Here is a 19,715-nt window from a genome sequence, read left to right as displayed (position 1 = left end):
CCCTCAGCTTACGCTCTGTCTATATATGTCTATGCTCCGAACACTGAGTCTATGCACTCAATGCGCGAAACGGAACGCACCGTGAGGCACTCGTTAACCCCACCAGCGACGGCGCCACGCGCGGTCGCGTGAAACAGGGGAAGTATGACGCGCATGCGCGCCATCGATTCGAGCCGATGTAGTGAAAAGCAGTCGCGGTAGTGCCAGATACTGCTGTGCCGACCGTTGTCGATGCATGATGTATTGTTGAGTTCTGTTTGTGTAGATGCGATGCCTACTCTTCTTCTAATTTAGATAGGTATACTGGGTGTTTCACAATTGGTTGCACGTAACTAATTACACGATCTTGGAAATGTATTGGACAGAAAAGTTAAGAGAAACATATGGGTACAATCTGCTATGATTTATCAAGAAAATGAAAGCATTTTGTGACATGGTTCATTCGTACTATATATCCATTTGATTTTATGTAATTTTTAGTTTGTGTTTGAGAAATTAGTTTACTATCTGCAATGTCACATGTAATTGCTGTTATTTATTCTTATATTAAAATACAATGGGTGTGAATTACTAAATATTGGTGTTTATATGAGAAATAATGAGTTTGATTCTGCGGTGATACTAAAAGAGTTCCAGATTCAATAGAACGTTAATTTTTATTTCCTTGGTGAGCTATTGGTAGTCAAGCACATGTTTATTTTTTACAGGATAACCTAATATACCTACTTATAACCTACAAGTATATGAATTTACTTAAAAAATGTGTTATATATAGATAGGTATTATACACATTATGTATGCATTCTGAATGTCAATTGATATGGTTTTCAATATTAAATTCGTATTCGTGTGTGCACTTATGCGTGCAGGCAGAGTAGTATTTTCATTTATGTTCGGTGACATTCAAGGTCATGTTAGTGTTTCTTTGATGTAACCTGAAAAGAGTTGATTCATCCACGAGTTGTTGGTTCAAATCCTCATGACCATCCATTTCTGAAACACCATTTTTTTATCTTAAATCTCTCAAATGTTGAGGCCCCTTCACGGGGACCGCTAAATAAACCTAACCCCAACCAAGTACCGATCAGAATTTTTAACAAACAACGAGCGACGGCTAAAACCTTAACAACATACTGTATAAGACGAAAATCAAGAATAATGATTAGATATTGCGGTTGAGGCTTCGTTTGTTATCATAAGTGTTTAATGATATGCCTAAAACAGTTGTCCCGCGTGCACCGCTGCACGCGGGACAACTCAGGCAAGGGGCCTGTTGTCCATTCATTCATTATCATTCTAGTTGATCCATTCTGTTTCAAATGACTATCCGGAACTTTTAAAAACATTATAAATTGTACCATCTCACAGTTCTACGCAAGTAGTATGACGAATATTACCTACATCTAATTGCTTCAAAGAAAATTTCTCTTTTTACGTTTAAATCCAATGGCATGGTATGTAAAATAATATTAATAACTTGATAGCAAATGGTATTATTATATCCTTCTTTTCGGTTTATTTTTTGTATGTGTAAGAATTATGGGCTACTATACAATATTGTCTGTGATTTACAATAAGGTCATGCATTTATTAACGTCACAATTTAGGTCAATAAACGTATTATATATCATCTATAAATGTAATAGAAAAAAATTTCCGTTACGCTTCCTGCAATGGGGAAGATGACGCGAGCTCGGCGCAGAGGGCGCCACTAGCGCATGTACGTACTGCGGTTTTGCATGAGTGCGCATGCGTGAATGGTTTGCGCGCGAATTTTTCATTTATGGAATGTATGAAGTTGGTAGTTACATATTAATGTTTTATACCACACCGATGACAAGTAGCACGTGTGCTGGTGGCGGGTGGGAAAAAGTTGCAGTCATCTTCCCCATTAGTTACCTATGATATTTGGCTATATCTATCTTATTTTTTAATGAGTCGACCATCAGTTACTTCTGCCCATTTTACTATATAACATGCCCATTATTTGCAAAATAACGAAAATTTTACTCTTCAGCATGCAACATTGATTGTTAATTTAATTCCTTATTGTTATCAGACATATGCCGGAACATCAAAATTAATAAAACGAAATTTCTGTTGTGTTTTCTTACATCTGATACGATCTGATACTATTTTCAAGTATCCTATCTAAAACTGTGAGCTCTCTACCTTGAATTAAGGTAGTTTTAGGTGTAAATTTATTTTCTTCACAGCGATCTTTTATCGTTTCTTTACTGCTCAATGTGCAAAGAATTTTAAATTTGGCGCCTCTGGTACCATCAGTTCAACAGGATTCGTGAAATGATTGAAAGATGGCGTACACGTTCAGATTCTTCCTTTGATAAAGCATTTGATATCTTCGACTCGCACAATTTCTTGAACGTAACGAAAACTATACATTTATCTTAATTAACAATTATTTTACATTATCGTTCATTGTTGAACGTATATTCCATAATCTTCACAAAAATCAGGTATATATATATATCTTCACTCAAAATAGTGGAAGAAATTATTATGGGAAAATGTCCCATACAAGAAACAAATAGAAGTCTTTTACCATTCTGCAATCAAAGCCTTTATTTTCAAACTATATTGAACTAAAGTTTCGAAGTTCGATTTCCAGCGCGCGTGATTCAAATTCGGGCTATGTTCTTTTACTTATCATCAGTAAGAATTATCAAAGTAGTATACTAGAATATTCAGTGAAGCGTATCTTACAATTAAACTATAAAACAGGTCAATATTACGACAATAATTTTTAATTAATTTTTAAGAACCAATTTCTGACACAGGTCTTCGAATTGTCTACAATAAAATTCGAGTTTTATAACAAAGTAATAATTTCTTTATTGGCGATATTAGGCGTTATTTCTATCAAAGAAAATGGTTCCATAAAAAATATAATCAATCGTCAATATTTTGTAGTAACTATTAGAAAGGACGAAAATATTGACACATTCTTTACAATCTGCCTCTGTACTTTCTTGCAGATCATCTATTTAGTGAAAGTCTTTCGCTTTCTAGACAACGTTTCATTTCCAGCTATATTTTTATTGAAGAAAAGTACGAACAAAACATTATATTTTTTTGTTTGGTTTCACTTTCATCAATTTCGCTTTCTAAATGCAAAACATAAGAGAAACTTGCTTCAATTGAACGCACGAAATTTATTTTTCATCCATTTAGATCTGTAAAAGACCGTCTTTCCATTTTTTTTTATTTCTGTCGTTTAAATATAGCATGAGCAATTTGAAAAACGTAAATAAGCTGTATTAGCTATAAATTTAATGAAGTTTCTACTGTACTTATTTATTACTTATTTCAGGGTACAGAATGAAAAAGAGAACATTTTATTTTCTTCAAGAACAGAATCACATTCCAATCACCAATCAAAATAACGCGTTTAAACAACACTTATTTATTAAACGGTATTGTTAAAATAATCCCCTTCACGAATTTCTGTCCCCTTTCCTATTTCTAAAAATATTTACGTTCACGAAAACGAACCAAAGAATTTAATACCCATTCAAACCAAATACCAACCACATAAAAAATTATAATCACATATAAAATTAAAAGAAAATTGAGTTGGTGCAAAGATATTGTTCCTTTGTTTATGGTGGTGGCTTACGACTCGAGAAATGTCACAGAAACTCAAAAGGATAAATTAAATAGATTATCGAAGAAGCAGAACAATATTTTTATTTAGGCAATTCCATATGAACCAGCCTGATAACCCCACCGAGCAATTTCCCATTTAAATTTCCGCGCGCCGAATCGATAAGAAGGGCAAGCGGCGAGCCAAAGCACCACTCTCGGTCCCCCACTCTGCGGCACCCAGCCCAATCGATACTTCTTTATCGACTGTGTCACTCAGTCTCCTCAGCGATTTCGGGCACTGCAGTTGTTGTGACACATTGTGTCATATTCTGTCGCAATAATATCCCGTGGCTCCTCCTAAACGGGCGATAGTGAGAAAAGCCGTTGGCCAACTGGGGAAACTATCGGCGTACGGTCGCTCGGCGAGTCCGTTCGCACGTGTGCCATGTAAAACCGCGACGAATCGCGGTGCTGTTAGCTGGCGGACAATTTCGGCCGAGAAAGTCTTGCGCCTGCGACAGGCTTCCGGTGTCACGTCCCGTGCGGGCATACTCGCTCAGTGATTCTGTTTTTTTTTTTTGTTTTCGTCGATTCAGTGCGGATATGCATTAAGTGTATTCCAAGCCGGGCCGCTCTTTCATCTTCGGGAATATCTGTCGCCGTTCCGGCGATGGATTAAGGACCAACGTGCTCGAATCGTCAGCCTCCAGGTGAGTCCACTTGTTCCGTATCGACGGTAGCGTCTTTTTTATACGCAGCCGATTACATCGAATCTGTCATTCGACGCGCGTGATCCGGTACATTCGGGTGTCGAGCAGAAAATTCTACGTGGACGATCGAGCTCGTTGGGACGAGTTTGTAAGTGAAAGACGATTGAAGAGGACAACCAGCGGCCGTAGCCGTGATGATTACACCGGTTCTCGTTAGATCACCGAAGTCAAGCATCACGGGCGGTGTACTGGGGAAAGATGGGTGACCGCAGCACACATCACCCACCTCACCTTTCTTTCTCCCGGTGCGGTTGCTGCTGCTGGAACTCGAAGGAGAGAGAGAGGAGGGAGAAATGGGAATGACTAAAAATATATAATAATAATAATGTTCGTTGGGCAAATATATAAGCAAAATTCTGAAACGCCAATCCTGTGTAAAAAACACAGAGGAAAAGCAAAATACAAATTGAAGGAGGCGCAAGGTGGGTAGGGGTAATGCGGACGAATGAACAATTATGGGGAAAGAAAGGGGCGGGCGGCAGACTCCCTGAGACACACAAAACGTTGGAGTGTTGAGTTAAGTACGCGGATAAACAGGGAAGCGAATAAAAAGGTCGATGGGGCTATATCGAACGGAGTCAGATTTGTGGTGTTCGTGGTACGTAGGTAGGGTTAAAGTAGTTGTAAGATTGATTCTACATGGGGGTTGGTTGGTGGCAGTTTAAGTGTTGCGAAATTAAGATAGAACGGAAGTAATGTTTCAGTGAATCCGTTTCGTGGTGTTGTACTTGATTAAGGGAATATACATAGGAGGTAGCCACCAGCCGGGCGCGCATGTGGCGGGCAGGTGCGGTTGAACGATTAAACGAAATAGATAAGTAACTGTGTAATTATGTGGATTGTGGTGTATATTGGGATAGTAGAGGCCGAAAGGTTAAGTTGGTAAACAAAACGATCAAGTAAGTAGTTAGCGAATGAAGAACACATGGCTTCAAGAATTCCTGTGGCCCGAGTGATACAAGAATGATTTACGGAATAAATCAATCAATAGGCGGACAAGCGGGCAAGCAGTGCGCGAGGTGATTGACACGAAATCCAGAGCGATCAAGATCTGCCCTTTTGAAACGTGATACTTGGGACCTCAAGCCGATTCTCCGTCGACAGTCATCGATTGCCAAACTGGAAATTTGTATTAAAAGGAGCACACACATCTATAGAGTAGTTTAAGTAATTCTTTATATAAACGTTTGCAGAACTACTTTTGTAAGCAGTCGTTTAAATTTCGAATTGTTCCCAGAATGCTTCGTGTTCTCTTATGCAATGCGAGACAAAAGGTACTGCATCCATTTCTGCAGTATTCTTGCAGAAAGTGATTGTGATAGGAGTACTATAATTTAATTAGAGTAATGTGATTGATTTGTTTTATAAACTGTAAATCTGCTTTACGATTTACAAGCCGAAGATTCTGATTTTAATGAAACTCTGTGCGAATGTAGAGCATATTGCAGTATGCAAGGAGCAATTCTATTTTCTACAGAAATTCACTCCGAATTTTAAATATAAGAATTGTTCATTTCGATATGCTCCATCACACTGCCAAAAGAAAAATAAAATTATATTAAAGAGACGAAAAAACGCGATAAACTTGAGGGCTGATTTCACCCCCTCAGACTGAATTTCTGCAGGAAAAAGAATTGGTCCTTGCATACTCCAATATACTTTCATACGTACTTTCATTAAGTTCAGAATTTTCGGATTAGGAATGTTCCCTTGTTAGTTGCTGTTATCTTCCAATGCACAGATTGAAACATTTAAAACTACTTCCCCACCTTGTGAGATTTTTGGGGATTTTTGAAAGTCTATCCCGGGATTGGGTAATGGAAAATTTGGTAATTATTCACTTTAGCGATTCCTCACCGATTTTGATGAAATTTGGATATGTTATAAAGCTCCACATTTTGAACAACTTTTTCCTATACATGTTACCGCCGCTCGGCCTTAGTTTCCGAGATATGTGCGAAAAACTTCTGTTGATTTATTCCGACATAACACATTCCACTTTCCAACTTGTCCCGGATATTAGTATAGGTCGGGGTTAGATTAGTGCGGGGGCGCGTAAAGCGTGGTAGCAAATCGATGTAAGTTTGGAGATTTCAACCAGAAAATTGCGGATGCCCGTCAGCCCCGACTCTGTTTCTAAAACATAATTTTTTTGCTGGGAAGAGAGTGCGTTCTAGAGCACCTATTGGATGTGTGGGGGCTCCCCTCACACCTCGACTCAACCCGGTTTGCCATCATGCCTTACGCGCCCGCCCCCCGAACTAATCTAGACCCAACCAATACTAATACCCGAGACAAGTTGTAACGTGCAATGCGTTGGGTCGGAATAAGTCAACCGAAGTTTTTCGTAAATATCTCGGAAACGAAGGTCGAGCGGCGGTAACGTGTATAGGAAAAAGTTGCGCTGATGCATTGTGGGCCTGCCTGCGAGTCGAGCTCGGGCTGAAAGACGGAGCGAGACAAAGTATTAAAGTGTCGACTCTTTCGTTTCCTCTCCGCCGTTCTCGGGTTCTTAATAATAATTGAAAATAATGTTGAATGTGAAGTGCACTTATATTTATTTATACTGAACCTAACCTAACAGTAACCCAAATTATAACACCAAAAGAGATGTAAGAAATATTTTTGCGAATATCTCGGAAACTAAGACCGAGCGGCGGTAACATGTATAGGAAAAAGTTGCTCAGAATGTGGAGCTTTACAGCTTATCCAAATTTCATGAAAATCGGTGAGGAATCGCTACAGTAAATAATTACCGCAAATTTCAGGAATAATTAAAATGATTTATTATGTGTTAAAATTCGACATCTTTATTTAAAGTAAACAAACTTGCTTTCTATTATTAGTCTGAAACATCGGCTAAAATCAATTTTAACAATAAAAACAGTAGAATAATGAAGAGTAATAAAGTCTCAATAAGTAGATAATATCAGTAAACAATGGTTCTTCATAATGATGAAGATTTTTTGGAAGTGCAAACGAAGAAACAGCAAAGCACCCAATGTACACACCGCAAACTGGGGTGACTTTGCCCGCGCCGGGGTGACATTTCTCACTTTTGGGAGCAACTTTATTTTACTTTATTGTGAAGTAATTAGAACATATGGTGTTTTGTAATCGATAGCAATAATTTCTCCAAGGTCAAACGAAAAAAATAATAGCGAATTCGAGTATATGGTAATTTTTCAGTGAGAGTAAAAAAAGTGGGCAAAGTCACCCCGGTGGGCAAACTCACCCGAGTTTACGGTAAGGTTCAGACAAGTTGCGAAGTGCAACTCGCGCGATTTCGAAATAGATTGTGGAAAGTGAGAATATCATTGTAAAAATAAATATAGTTTAGTTAGTTATATGCCACTTAATAATAATCATTGTTATTATTATTATTGTCCTTATTATTATGAAATGCCTACGTTTATTTATTCTGTTTATTTTTATATTTTTTAGGTGTTCATACAGTAATTCACATTTTTAAAAAATCCCGACGCGCTCGGGATTATTTATATCGAATCCCAGGATTTTTAGAATCCAAAAAACAGCCGGGAAAACTAGTGATCTTCAAGTAGTAGAACTTCATTGGGGAGAATTTTCCGTTTTTGGAAAATGGAATAAAAACAGAATACACTATAAAACAATAATATTATAATGTTAAGTGAAAAAAGTGTAAAATATACAAGATAGCACACAATGAGCCAACATAAAAATACATAATAAAAAAATAAAAATGTATCCCCTCATAATTCTGAAATATTAAATAAAATAACATCAAATATACATTGCAGTTTAAAGGAAGGTGCTGTATGAACAAAAGTAATAATACACACATATATAAAAATATGTTACTAGTGAAAACTATGTTAACTAAAAATGTTACTAAAAAAAATTCATAAATCACTCATGGCTACAACAAATGTTCGTTAATAATCAACGTATAATAAACAAAATAACACTTACCGCTTTTTATTTTAGCCAACCTGTTAATACTATTTTTATTTAGAACTTACCTTTTGGAATAACAAACATTTAATCGAACAATACGTGATATTTCAACTAGGTATTTTTCGTTGGAAATGTTCAAACCTATGACGAACAGCTACGAAATTACTCTTGGCAACTTGCAATATTCTCTGCTGACAGACGAGATGTATCGTTAAGCTTGTCAGTTTGTAAGCGAACATTTGTGGGTTTTTCGTGTAACACTTCAATATGTGATCCAAATAACATGGAGAACCCGCGCGGCTTATGTTTCTTCTGTTGCATCACCATTGAGGTTAATACGTTTTGATAACGAAATAGCATCCGAGGCCAACAATTTCTAAACGTTCACGCGGTACAATATACAGAGTGTCCCAATGCAAATGTTTTAAATAACGCCCAAACTACTCATTCTATCAAACAGGAAATATTTTTTTTTATTTTTCACATAAAATCTAGCAGAAAAGAAATTACATTCTTATTCCTAAGACGCGTTCCAAGTCCAGCTTCACATTTTGAATGGGAAACTATATTTTTTTTGTTAATATTTCGTTGAATAAAATAAGACGAATCGAACAATCTTCATACGAAATTGTTTTGGTGCGACCAAAAGTGTACTCGAAAATTTAGCTGTCAGATTTTTGAAAATTACGAGATTGCAATTTTTGGGGGTAAAAGATGGTATTGATAAAGAGCGTGGTTCTGTTTAATTTTTATTCGCGTAAGTTGCTCAGAGTTACAATGCCAGAAATAAATAAGTAATTCATCTGCCGAGGCTACAATATAACATTTTTATTTTTACAATTTTTATTTGTAGTAGTCAATTGAATGGTACGTATACCAAGCAATAGTGAGGTAAGGCTTTAAGGTAAAGGGTAAGAAAATCAATTTTTAAATTGCGTGTCTCTAAATTTATACTCCGTGTCATTTAAGAAGGAACCTGCCGACCGACGAGTTTAGACCGGTTCTGCGCAGGTTGGCGCTCATTGGTGCCGGGAGAAGCCACTATTGGCTGTACCCCCACCAACGCTTATTCGGAGCCAATTAGCTCATTCTACATGCGCGAAACGGGTTCTTTCTTAAATGACTTCTGGTGTAGTCATTGCTATCCCTACAGAATTTGCGCTGCAGAATGTTTGCATCAAAACTCCGCCCACCTTTCATTTGGGCATGCGCATTGCAGGTGCCACTATTGGTTGGTACAACTATGGCAGGTTACAAAACCACTATTTAATTATTCTTCGACGTTTAATTGAAAAAGTGTTCAAAAACGCAAAAAGAAAAATCTACAAATGGCTATGATCATAATTATACACCCATAAAAATGACTGTAACTACTTACCGTTTTTTAAACAATTTTATTTAAATTCACTCCCCTGTCTGTATGGTTTAAATCGTGTAACTCAATTTTAAGTCACTTCCACAAGTCCATTCGACTTGAAACTTTGCAGGCGTGCGTAGTTATGATGACAATACAAAATTTTGGAAAAAACACCCCTCCCCGGGTGTGAAGGAATTGCACCCCCTAAAATTTTAAACCATTTCCACAAATCCAATCGACTTGAAACTTGCTAAAAATAATTGTAATTTGTTAAAAATCACAACTGGTTAAAATTAATTAACAAAATTTATTATTTAATTAATTAAAGTTAATTTTTAACTTTAAATTTCTTTCAAAAGTTTTGAAAGGGATATTTGAGCGGAGAATTCGTAAGAAAAAAATTGGTTGCAAAAAGGCAAACCCTTAAAAGCAAAAAATTAAATAAAATTTAAGTGAAACGATTTTATTTAACTCGATCAGTAATTATATGCACTAAAAAGTCAAGAATAATTATTTTCCTCTACCTGCTACAATTTCGACGGTGAAAATAATTATTTTTTACCCTTTACTGCATTATTGATCAAGTTAAATAAAATCGTTTCGCTTAAAAATTTATTTTACATATTGCCTTTTTATATAACATTTCAATTTCATAGAGTGTACCTATTTAGACGTTTCTAGGTGACTGTGCATTTTTAAAAATCAACAAATAATGATGGGACAATCAATACCCCTGTTAATCTGTTTGTTAGAAAGCAGGGTTCGAAGACTGATTAGACAGATTAGACAGATTAAACCGATTAGAGGATAACACCGGGAAATTCCATTCCAAGACACTTGACACCGATCCCGCTGCTCGCTCAATTTACTTCAAATCGAATGAATACTTTCAATGGGAATCGTTACCTCCTCCCTGTCGCAAGTTCTTCCTAGACACGCCAGAACGATCGCAGATAAAGCTCGACCGAGGCGTCGTATCCCTCGTGAATTTAAAAAAGGAAACTCCGCCGCCTCTGGGGTTCGGAATGTATGCGAAATGCGTGGAAACGTGCCAATATTAGTCCGCAAAATTTCGTAACGGGGATGCCAGCCTTGAAGATAACGCTCGTGCAGAGGGGCTCGCTGAAAAGTTGAAGGCAAGTCACACAAATGTCCGTGCCCGATTTCCGTAGCGTACGCAAATTGCGAAAGTTCGCATATTTATGCATCGCGTGAATTATTCGGGCAAAATTGGGATATACTTCCGAATGGCCCCAGTGACCGATCGACACGAGGTTTGGGGGAGGGGTGGGGAGGGGGTGTGGGCCCTAAATCTAAAATTGTAGCTTCGGGTATTTATTAGTTTCCGAAATATTAATAAAAAAATATTGTTAATTTTTTTTTACAAATTATTTTTTTCTAACTGCGTACAGGTAGCCCTAACGGGGATCCACCCTGCCCCGCCTCCCCAATTTGTTCTACGGACAGTTGGACGAGTCAGGCGCCTAAAAGGCACTCGTATTTAGCTGAAATTCAGAGCTAATTTTCTCGAAAACGAATCGCAATATTAAAAAATTGTATTCTATATTTTCGTCTTATTTTGGCCTGTAGAATCCACCCCCTCCCCTCCCCACCCTCCCCTAGGGGGAGACCCTGTATAATAGGATGGATCTTATCCGCAAGTTTCTCGTTCAAATCTCCAAACTCACGTCGGTTCGCTACCATGCTTTACGCGCCCCCTCCACTGATCTACCCCCACCAATACTAATACCCGGAACAAGTTGGAAAGTGGAATGCGTTGTGTCGGAACAAGTCAACAGAAATACTAAAAGTTCTTTACTAATATCTCGGAAAGTAATAAATTCCCGAAGCAACAATTTTAGATTTAGGGCCCACACACCCTCCCCACCCTCCCCCTCAAACCTCGTGGCGATCGGCCACCGGGGCCATTCGGAGGAACAGCTCAAAATTGAATTGATTGACCACGTGACCTGCAAATTTGGAGACCATTATTGAGCCGGCTAGCTCTTTCTCACAATGGAACATCGGTAACCCGCAAAATCGGTAACCCGCAAAATCGGTAACCCGCAAAATCGGTAACCGATTTTTTTTTTTTTTTTTAATTTTGCAGGTTTGTAGGGGACCTCAGCAGAGGTATCAGACAATTCTATCGAGATCCTCTACAAACCTGCAAAGTTTCAAAAAGATCGGAATTTTCGGGTTGCCGATGTTCCAAGGGCGTCCGCAGAGAAACATTCAAATTGGCAGGCGACCATTCATTGTGTATTTAAACCCATTTTGTAGCGCAAATTTAATTAGAATTTTAATTATTTTTAAATGAAAATTTTTAATTTTAAAATATTCTCTTTTTTAGTATAGACTTAATAAAAATTAGTTTTTAAATACAAGCAATTTTTTCTCAAACAAGTTCCCTTGTCATTTTTGTGGCATAGTTCAACAAGAAATATCATGCCAATAACAGCGAACTGTATAATTAGTTATTAGGTATTCGTATTGCATTAAAGGCGGAAACAGACTGCTATCTGTTTCCTATTTCTGCGTAAACTCACGTCACGGGCAAAAAGTGTGCGATATCGTTTTACGTACGTGTTCGTTTACGGTATTTCTTTTGTATAAGAATCACACTGAAGTCACCTCGTGCGTATCGCGTCACAGCACCATCCTCGCGCGTGATAGTGCGTTTTTATTTTCTGCAAATTCACACATTTCCGACTCAGGTGACCTCATGGGTCCTCGTCAACAATATGTTTTGCGAATACCTCGGGAATTAAGGTTGAGCGATGGTGACATGTATAGGAAATTTTTTTTCAGAATTATACTCCCGATAACATATTTCAAGGTCATCGAAATCGGTGAGGACTAGCTTTTTGTTAATAATTAACAAAATACTGTGGCATGGTATCAGGGTTTCAATTTGTCATAACAGTCTGTTTTCGCCTTAGAATTCTACTAGATTCAAGAATTCTTTTAAATTTCGTTCAAAACTAATTTGGAATACAGGAAACCCTTGTACAAAGTTTAAAATCGGTTTACCTCATAGTTATCGAGAATTTGTTAATTAAAGTTGATGCATTTTAACGCAGTGACGTATGGCGGAGTCGGAAAAAAGGGGGTTTATAGTTTCAGGTTTTTTTTCTGTAAACAGGAAGACTATTCTCCCTATCAATTAAGAAGGAACCCGTTTCGCGCATGTAGAATGAGCTCATTGGCTCCGAAAAAGCGTTGGTGGGGGTACAGCCAATAGTGGCTTCTCCCGGCACCAATGAGCGTCAACCTGCGCAGAACCGGTCTGAACTCGTCGGTCGGCAGGTTCCTTCTTAAATGACAGGGAGAATATATTCAAGAAGTGCACCAAAATTGGCACAAAAGTACATCGAAATGGCACGAAATGAATTAATTTCTGCGAAACTGACCACATGGCGTCTTCGTAAATGCCCATAAAAAATAGGTTTACGTGCAAATATTTTAGAAATTCCGTAGAGCAGTCAACGTGGCAACGTCGCACAATCGATATGTTCAGATATTTAAATAGCGAACGACGATTCAAATTCATGTGAACATTTTTTCTGACATTTTGGTTATAAAAGACGCTCCAAATGAATGCGACGTTGCCAGATCTGCTGCTCCAATACGCTAACCAATTTAATATTCTATTTTCGCATTACAATTATTTATATTAACATTGAACTTTTTCAAATATATATACACGATGTTAAAAAATATTATTATTATTTCTATAGTATCACACTACTTTATATTTATCGTTTATTACCCAACTCTAATTTGACTAACACAGTTGGTTAGGAACTACCTTAAGCGGCTAATAAACTATTTCAGCATGAAAAAATCGATTAATTTTCTTTTCACGGATTCTGAAAGTCTTATCTTTTACGAACATTTTAAACAAAGTTTCATGAAGAAATTCAAATAATTGTAGAAGTTACAGCAGCGAACGTAATTGACTGCGCCGTTGAGTAACTTAAGGACGTTGAGGACTTAACTTTGAAGCCGTTTTTCTCCAAACACCATTTTCAGACACGGTGTACATCATAACTCTGGAACCAATGAATATTTTCACTCGAAATTTTTGCTGGACGCGTGGAATTCCTTCCTCTACAGAATGGAATTCCCGCATCAACATTGGATGTTTATAAAACATTTTATAACTGATTAATGACGATTTTCTTCCGTAAAAATGTTGGAAAAAATTGATTCGCGTGTAACTTCCACAATTTTTCTTCAAATTCATCACCAAATTTCCACTGTGTAGATTTTAGTGTATAAAGTATTCACCCCAAAGCATTTTGCTTGCAAATGCTTGACTCACCTGAATCGATGCACACCACCTGCAGCGGCGCGCCGTACAGGGCTATCTTCAACGATTAATAACTTCGCCAATTTTATATATTCCGACGATTTTTTTTTTTTGGTAATTACTCGCAAACTTACCCACAATAGATTATGAAAAGCACGTCTGTAACGATTATTTCAAATCAAAGAAACTAACGATTTTACATCAACTGTGATACGCCGGTTTCCATGGAAATCGGCATAAGGGTGTGGATAAAAATATTTGACACATATTTATTCCTAGCAGCCCGTATTTATAAGGGTGCAACTACCCTTTGAATTCCTGCACCGAATAGTTATTTAAATAGCTACGTAGGTAGAACAAAATTAAATCTAGAAATTTCTTCGTTAATAAACAGAATCTAAAAAAAAATCAAAGATGGCGGTTATTTTTACTGCAGCCTACTCTGACGTATCTTTTAATAAATATTTGGGTTAAAAAAAATTTCTACTGAAATGTGGCAAGTAAGTAAATAAGTAAACATATTTTCCCAATTTTTGAGAATTCTTGTGGAACACAAAAATTTATAATTTTGGCCCTGTGGACTTAAGAAATAAGTATTAACTAATTCAAATGATACATATTTTTTTATTTAATATGGCGGTTATTTTTACTGCAGCCTACTCTGACGTATCTTTTAATAAATATTTGGGTTAAAAAAAAATTCCCACTGAAATGTGGCAAGTAAGTAAATAAGTAAACATATTTTCCCAATTTTTGAGAATTCTTGTGGAACACAAAAATCTACAATTTTGGCCCTGTGGACCTAAGAAATAAGTATTAACTAATTCAAATGATACATATTGTTTTATTTAATATGTCTAGGGGGTGTAGCTTCTTCTCCATGTATTTTATGCTTGTTGTTGGCATAATGTTTTTGAGCAAAGTGTACATCAAAGGCACGATGCTCTGTGCATTGCTGAGGCTTCGAGTCAGATTAATTACATCGAACTTTGACACAGAATACATCACTGACCCGCTGCACGAACGTACGCTTTCACCCTTCGTGGTTACACTTCTGTAAAGTTATGCGGTGATCACACTGGGTCCAATGGACCCGGCCTATTTTTAACCTTCAGAGGGCCGGGCTGGCCACTATAGTAGCCACCTAAGAATTTGGGTACTTTGCCGGCCATTTTGGTGGTGTATGTGCATAAATTTTAAGTAAATAAAATTTAAAATTTTAATGAAAAAATCCCGGCCCTCTAAAGGTTAAACAGTCACCGTGCGAACTGTATCAGTCGAATCGAGTCCTAAAAATTATAGTACGCACTTTGAACATTGTAGAATATATGGAATAGTCGCGTTTCAGTAAGAAGTGAAATGACAACATGTACCAAAAAGATCGGAAGGGTGTAGTCCCAAAAAATGAACTTTTTTACTTAAACAATCGTACCTTTTTTATTTTTCTATTAATTTTCGTACCGATTCTAGCTGATACTAATAAGATATAGTCATTTTAGAAAATATACAGTTTCATACTGTGCGTTTCAAAAAATGTATTTATTTTGAGAACTGAAGATGGTCAATTGTGCAGTAAAAACACGTTTAATTTAGAGAAATAAATATTTATTATTATTATAATGATTCTTTTTAAACAATGAAAAGAATTGAATCTAGCCTTCTCCTTCACATTCGGCACACATATATATGTATACATTCTGTGTTCGTACTCATTATACAGACATATAAGTTGGAGGAAAAAAAATATTGTCACAGTCATACATTTTATTAAATTAAATTTCTCGAATTAGAGTAGAATCAAAATTTTCATTTCCTCGGTAAAATTTACACGTTGGTCGCACATGGGTCCGATGGGCCCACGTTCAAGACCGATGTTTTTGTAACGGCTGCCACTCACCAACGAACTTTCTGATTCAAAAACAGACGGTCTCTACCAGAAGAGACAATCAAACCTCAAATTTCCGTAAAATGTCAGGTTAATGCTATTTTAAAGTCACGAACTTACCGGTATCAAGCTCCAAAGTTAAGAAGCGGGCCCATTGAACGCAGTGTGACCAGGAAGGGGATAAAAATCACACTAAAAAAATAGTGTCGCAATATTAAAATTACAATGTAAAAATATCATTCTCTGTACTCATTGAACGTTGTGGCATTCATTTGTGATTTTTCGCAAACACACTTCTTGGTGGATGAAAGAGATTTGCATATAAGTGTCGTAACGGAATCGTAACCCGAAGATTATCTGCGTCAGGGTATTACCAGTCGTCTTTTAACACATAATTTACCGGCAATTTTATGCAAAAGCTAACTCATGCCGTCAGCGTTTTTTTTTCATAATAGAATATTAAAATGCATAAATGTGCAGCTGCTTTATATACTTGCATCCTCCACTCGAAAATTAAAAAAAAATATATACGAAACTTTGGAAATATGCAGGGAACACATAAATATGTATAATGTAATTTCATTTTGCTGCCTAAGTAGCCACCAAGTTTTTTGGATTCCAAAAATCCCGGGATTTGATATAACCAATCCCGAGAATTTCGGAATTTTTCAAAAATATGAATTATACTTTATGAACAATTGAAAAATATAAAAGTAAACAGAATAAATAAACATAATCATAATAATAATAATAATAATAATAATAATAATAATGATGATGATGATGATGATGATTTATTTTAATAAAAATATTAAGTCGCATATAACTAACTGAACTATATTTATTTATTGACAAGAATAAAAAAAGAGATGAGTCTCTTTAAGGGTGGTGGATCTGGCATATGAATATTTGTTATAAATTCCTCCTACAAGCTTTGTAAATGAAATAAAATAAGAAGTCGGCTAGGAGATGATACCTCAGATGCTTTGCTATTTCTAAATAAAATAGTAAAATTTTAACACCCAATAAATCACTTCAATCATTGAAATTTTCTATTACCCAATCCCGGGATTAGAATTTAAAAAATCCCGGGATAGTGAATAATGACCCATGAATAATTTTTTTTTAAGAAAAAATTGGGAAAACCCAGTAGGGACCTGTTAACAGACCACAGTCATGTATTACATAGTATATACAATGTCTAATAAAAGTCAGTAATTTGAGCGGACTGGTGTTCGATTTCTTTTGCATGCGGCGTTGCCACATCACATGTTCCGGCCTGTACTAGAGATATGGCCGTGGCGCTGCGCAATGCGTGCGGCAAGGTGGTGACCGTGATTTCGGTCGAATGACTCATCTGAAAGCAAAACTGTTGCGAATGAATTTTCTCTGACCCAAAATCTACAAACTGGGACTTCATTGAAAATTTTTAACAAATATTCGCGAAGTTAATTCAACAAACATCAACTTTGTACATTTTTCCTCGTATAATTCTGCAAAGAATGTTTAATAAAAACTTCCAGAGTTCTGTGATCTTGATGAACGAACTCCACCTTGTGGAGAAAAATGTTTTATAGGTTCAGTCAAAATTTCAACTAAAAATATTGATCCGTTCTTGACTTACGGTGTTCACCGTCTTGATGCGCGCATTGCGCAGCGCCATCTAAGGTGCTTTGTATTTCCTTAATTTTTTCATATTTTTAAGGTTACCTGCCCTTAAAATGTGGGTTATATCCACAATAAAGTATTGTAAACCGTGCAGAGTATGAGTTATTAGTTGTCCTTCTATCCAACCCAAAAGAAACCGTTCATTTTAAGTGTCTAATACCCTTGTACCCCCTTAAACCCACATAAGTAAACCAACCTATTTGGCAAAGAAAACTATCACCGCGGGAATGATGGCGCTCGTGTTGCGTAACATATGGAAGACGCAGGTATACACTTCACTATATATTTATATGGAACCAGTAGCGTAAAAGTTTATTTAAAAGTTATTTTTTAGAGTAAAAACGTTGACAATACATTTAGACACAATATTGGGATATGTAAAAGTATGTAATGTGCACAATTTTACCTATTCCACTTTTTGGGAATTTTATGAAAACTTAAATTGAGATGATTGTCCATTCCAGCGTTACAATTTGCTACACAACATTTGTTTCTGCATACAGTTCGTCGATACTGTGAAAATTGGTAGACGGCAATGAATTGTATAACTGCGTCGGCCATTATTAGTTCGCGTAGCGACCGCTAGTGTCGCAGATTAATTTTAAGCTCCTAATAGTGAGATGTCCAGTGCGCATACCCACCACGCAGCGTGAATTCACAGCGTAACTACATTCGATGTTTTCCTGACAATCCAGTATCAAAACACTATTTATTTTAATTTTTTTTTTAGTTACCTAGCAACCAAGCGCCTGCAATAATCTGCTATCTTTTCTACCTGCACTCTTTTTATTCCTTCTACAAACTTCGCTATCGTTCGGTACATAAGTATCTCTATACAATAATGCCCGATTAGCTGACGCAGGTTTTACTCGGCTTAGCTGGCGCGGAGTCATCCCCACCAGTTCCTGGAACTGGTCGCTCGGGGCTCCGAGCTCGCCGAGCGTCCGCATTATCTCGACCCGTGATCGTCGATGACACACCTGCTAATGACCCGCCGAAATAAGAAACATCAACGTTTCATATTTTTCACTTTACAATTATGAGATTGTTGTAATCGAATCACTGGGGTCCGTGCGATGAAAACGATACCAAACGCGATTATAATTATTTGAATAACTTTGAGTTAGACGCGCAATATGTAACTCTCTCGCTGAGCTCTCGGCGTGTCTCACTCTAACTGTCACTCGGGAAGAGATAATTCCGGCAATTCCCGGAACACCTCCCTCGATAGTTAATGCGATTAAGTCCAAGGCCTGCACCAGCTAATCGCGCACTACTGTAATCGTTATTACGTATAGTAAGATTTCGCCGAATTAAATACAGAAATGAAAAGTTAATAAGCGGAACATAATTTCTGTTCTAGGAGTAGTGAAAACTAAGGAACGCGAAGATGCCGATGGAATTCTTGGACCGCTTGCCGGTCCCCAACCTGCGGGTGTACACGGCAGTCAGTTTCGGCGTGCTCTCCTGCTCGGTGTACTATGCTGCTCAGATCATCAAGGACCCTGCCTGGAAAAGCAATCACACGTACGTGGAGACCGGGGCGGACACAGTCACCGGCGATATTGACTCTGACCCAAGGAACCTCGTGATGCATTTCAAGGAACTAATAACATGCATGCTTGACGAGCCAATATGCATCTGGGTAAGTGTTCCACTTCTTTTTTTTTTAACACATTTCGTTTTCGATCTGGTGCTTGGGATAGATACGCGACTCTAAAATACACGGAATGTTTTGGAAACAAATAATTGCAGAGTCTGGAAACATACAGGGTGATCTTGAAAATGAGGTGAAAGGAATTTTTTTTAACGTCAAGGTAAAAGAAGGGACGCGAGAGAATTTTGTAGAATTCAGTAAGCTTTATTTCTCTGATAATCGTGCTTTTCTGTAGGCCAGTGATTCCCAACCGGTGGGTCGTGACCCCTAAGTGGGTCGCGAAGTGTTTTCCAGGGGAGAGTCGCCACGTTTTTTTTTTTAAATATTGTTGGGTTACAATTATATTCTGATTTTACCTACTTTTTTAATTTACCTTATATGGGGGGGGGGGGTTGTAGGTTCTTTGAATATTATAAAAGGGGGTCGCGACTGAAAAAAAGTTGGGAAACGCTACCGTAGGCTCATTGATATAACTGCAAAATGTAATAGTATTTTTTTTTAGTAATTTGAATGCTAGGTTT

At 37.2% G+C, this 19,715-nt stretch overlaps 1 protein-coding gene across 2 annotated transcripts in view; it reads left to right on the top strand.

Annotated features, from left to right (window-relative positions):
* Positions 1 to 3,871: 3,871 nt before the first annotated feature.
* Positions 3,872 to 19,715, top strand: part of LOC143377189 (E3 ubiquitin-protein ligase AMFR) — a 49,643-nt gene continuing 33,799 nt past the window's right edge. Inside the window, exons 1-2 of one of the 2 annotated variants that reach the window (XM_076828225.1) lie at positions 3,872 to 4,316; positions 18,901 to 19,182. In XM_076828225.1, the coding sequence (XP_076684340.1) occupies positions 18,928 to 19,182 (255 nt within the window). In that variant the 5' untranslated portion in view covers positions 3,872 to 4,316; positions 18,901 to 18,927. The remainder of the gene's footprint in view (positions 4,317 to 18,900; positions 19,183 to 19,715) is intronic. The other variant, XM_076828224.1, reaches the window with a different exon arrangement.

Source organism: Andrena cerasifolii, chromosome 15 (assembly GCF_050908995.1).
Source record: "Andrena cerasifolii isolate SP2316 chromosome 15, iyAndCera1_principal, whole genome shotgun sequence".
NCBI lineage: Eukaryota > Metazoa > Arthropoda > Insecta > Hymenoptera > Andrenidae > Andrena > Andrena cerasifolii.
The sequence above is the reverse complement of the archived record's forward strand: the minus strand, read 5'-3'. Positions and strand labels throughout refer to the sequence as shown.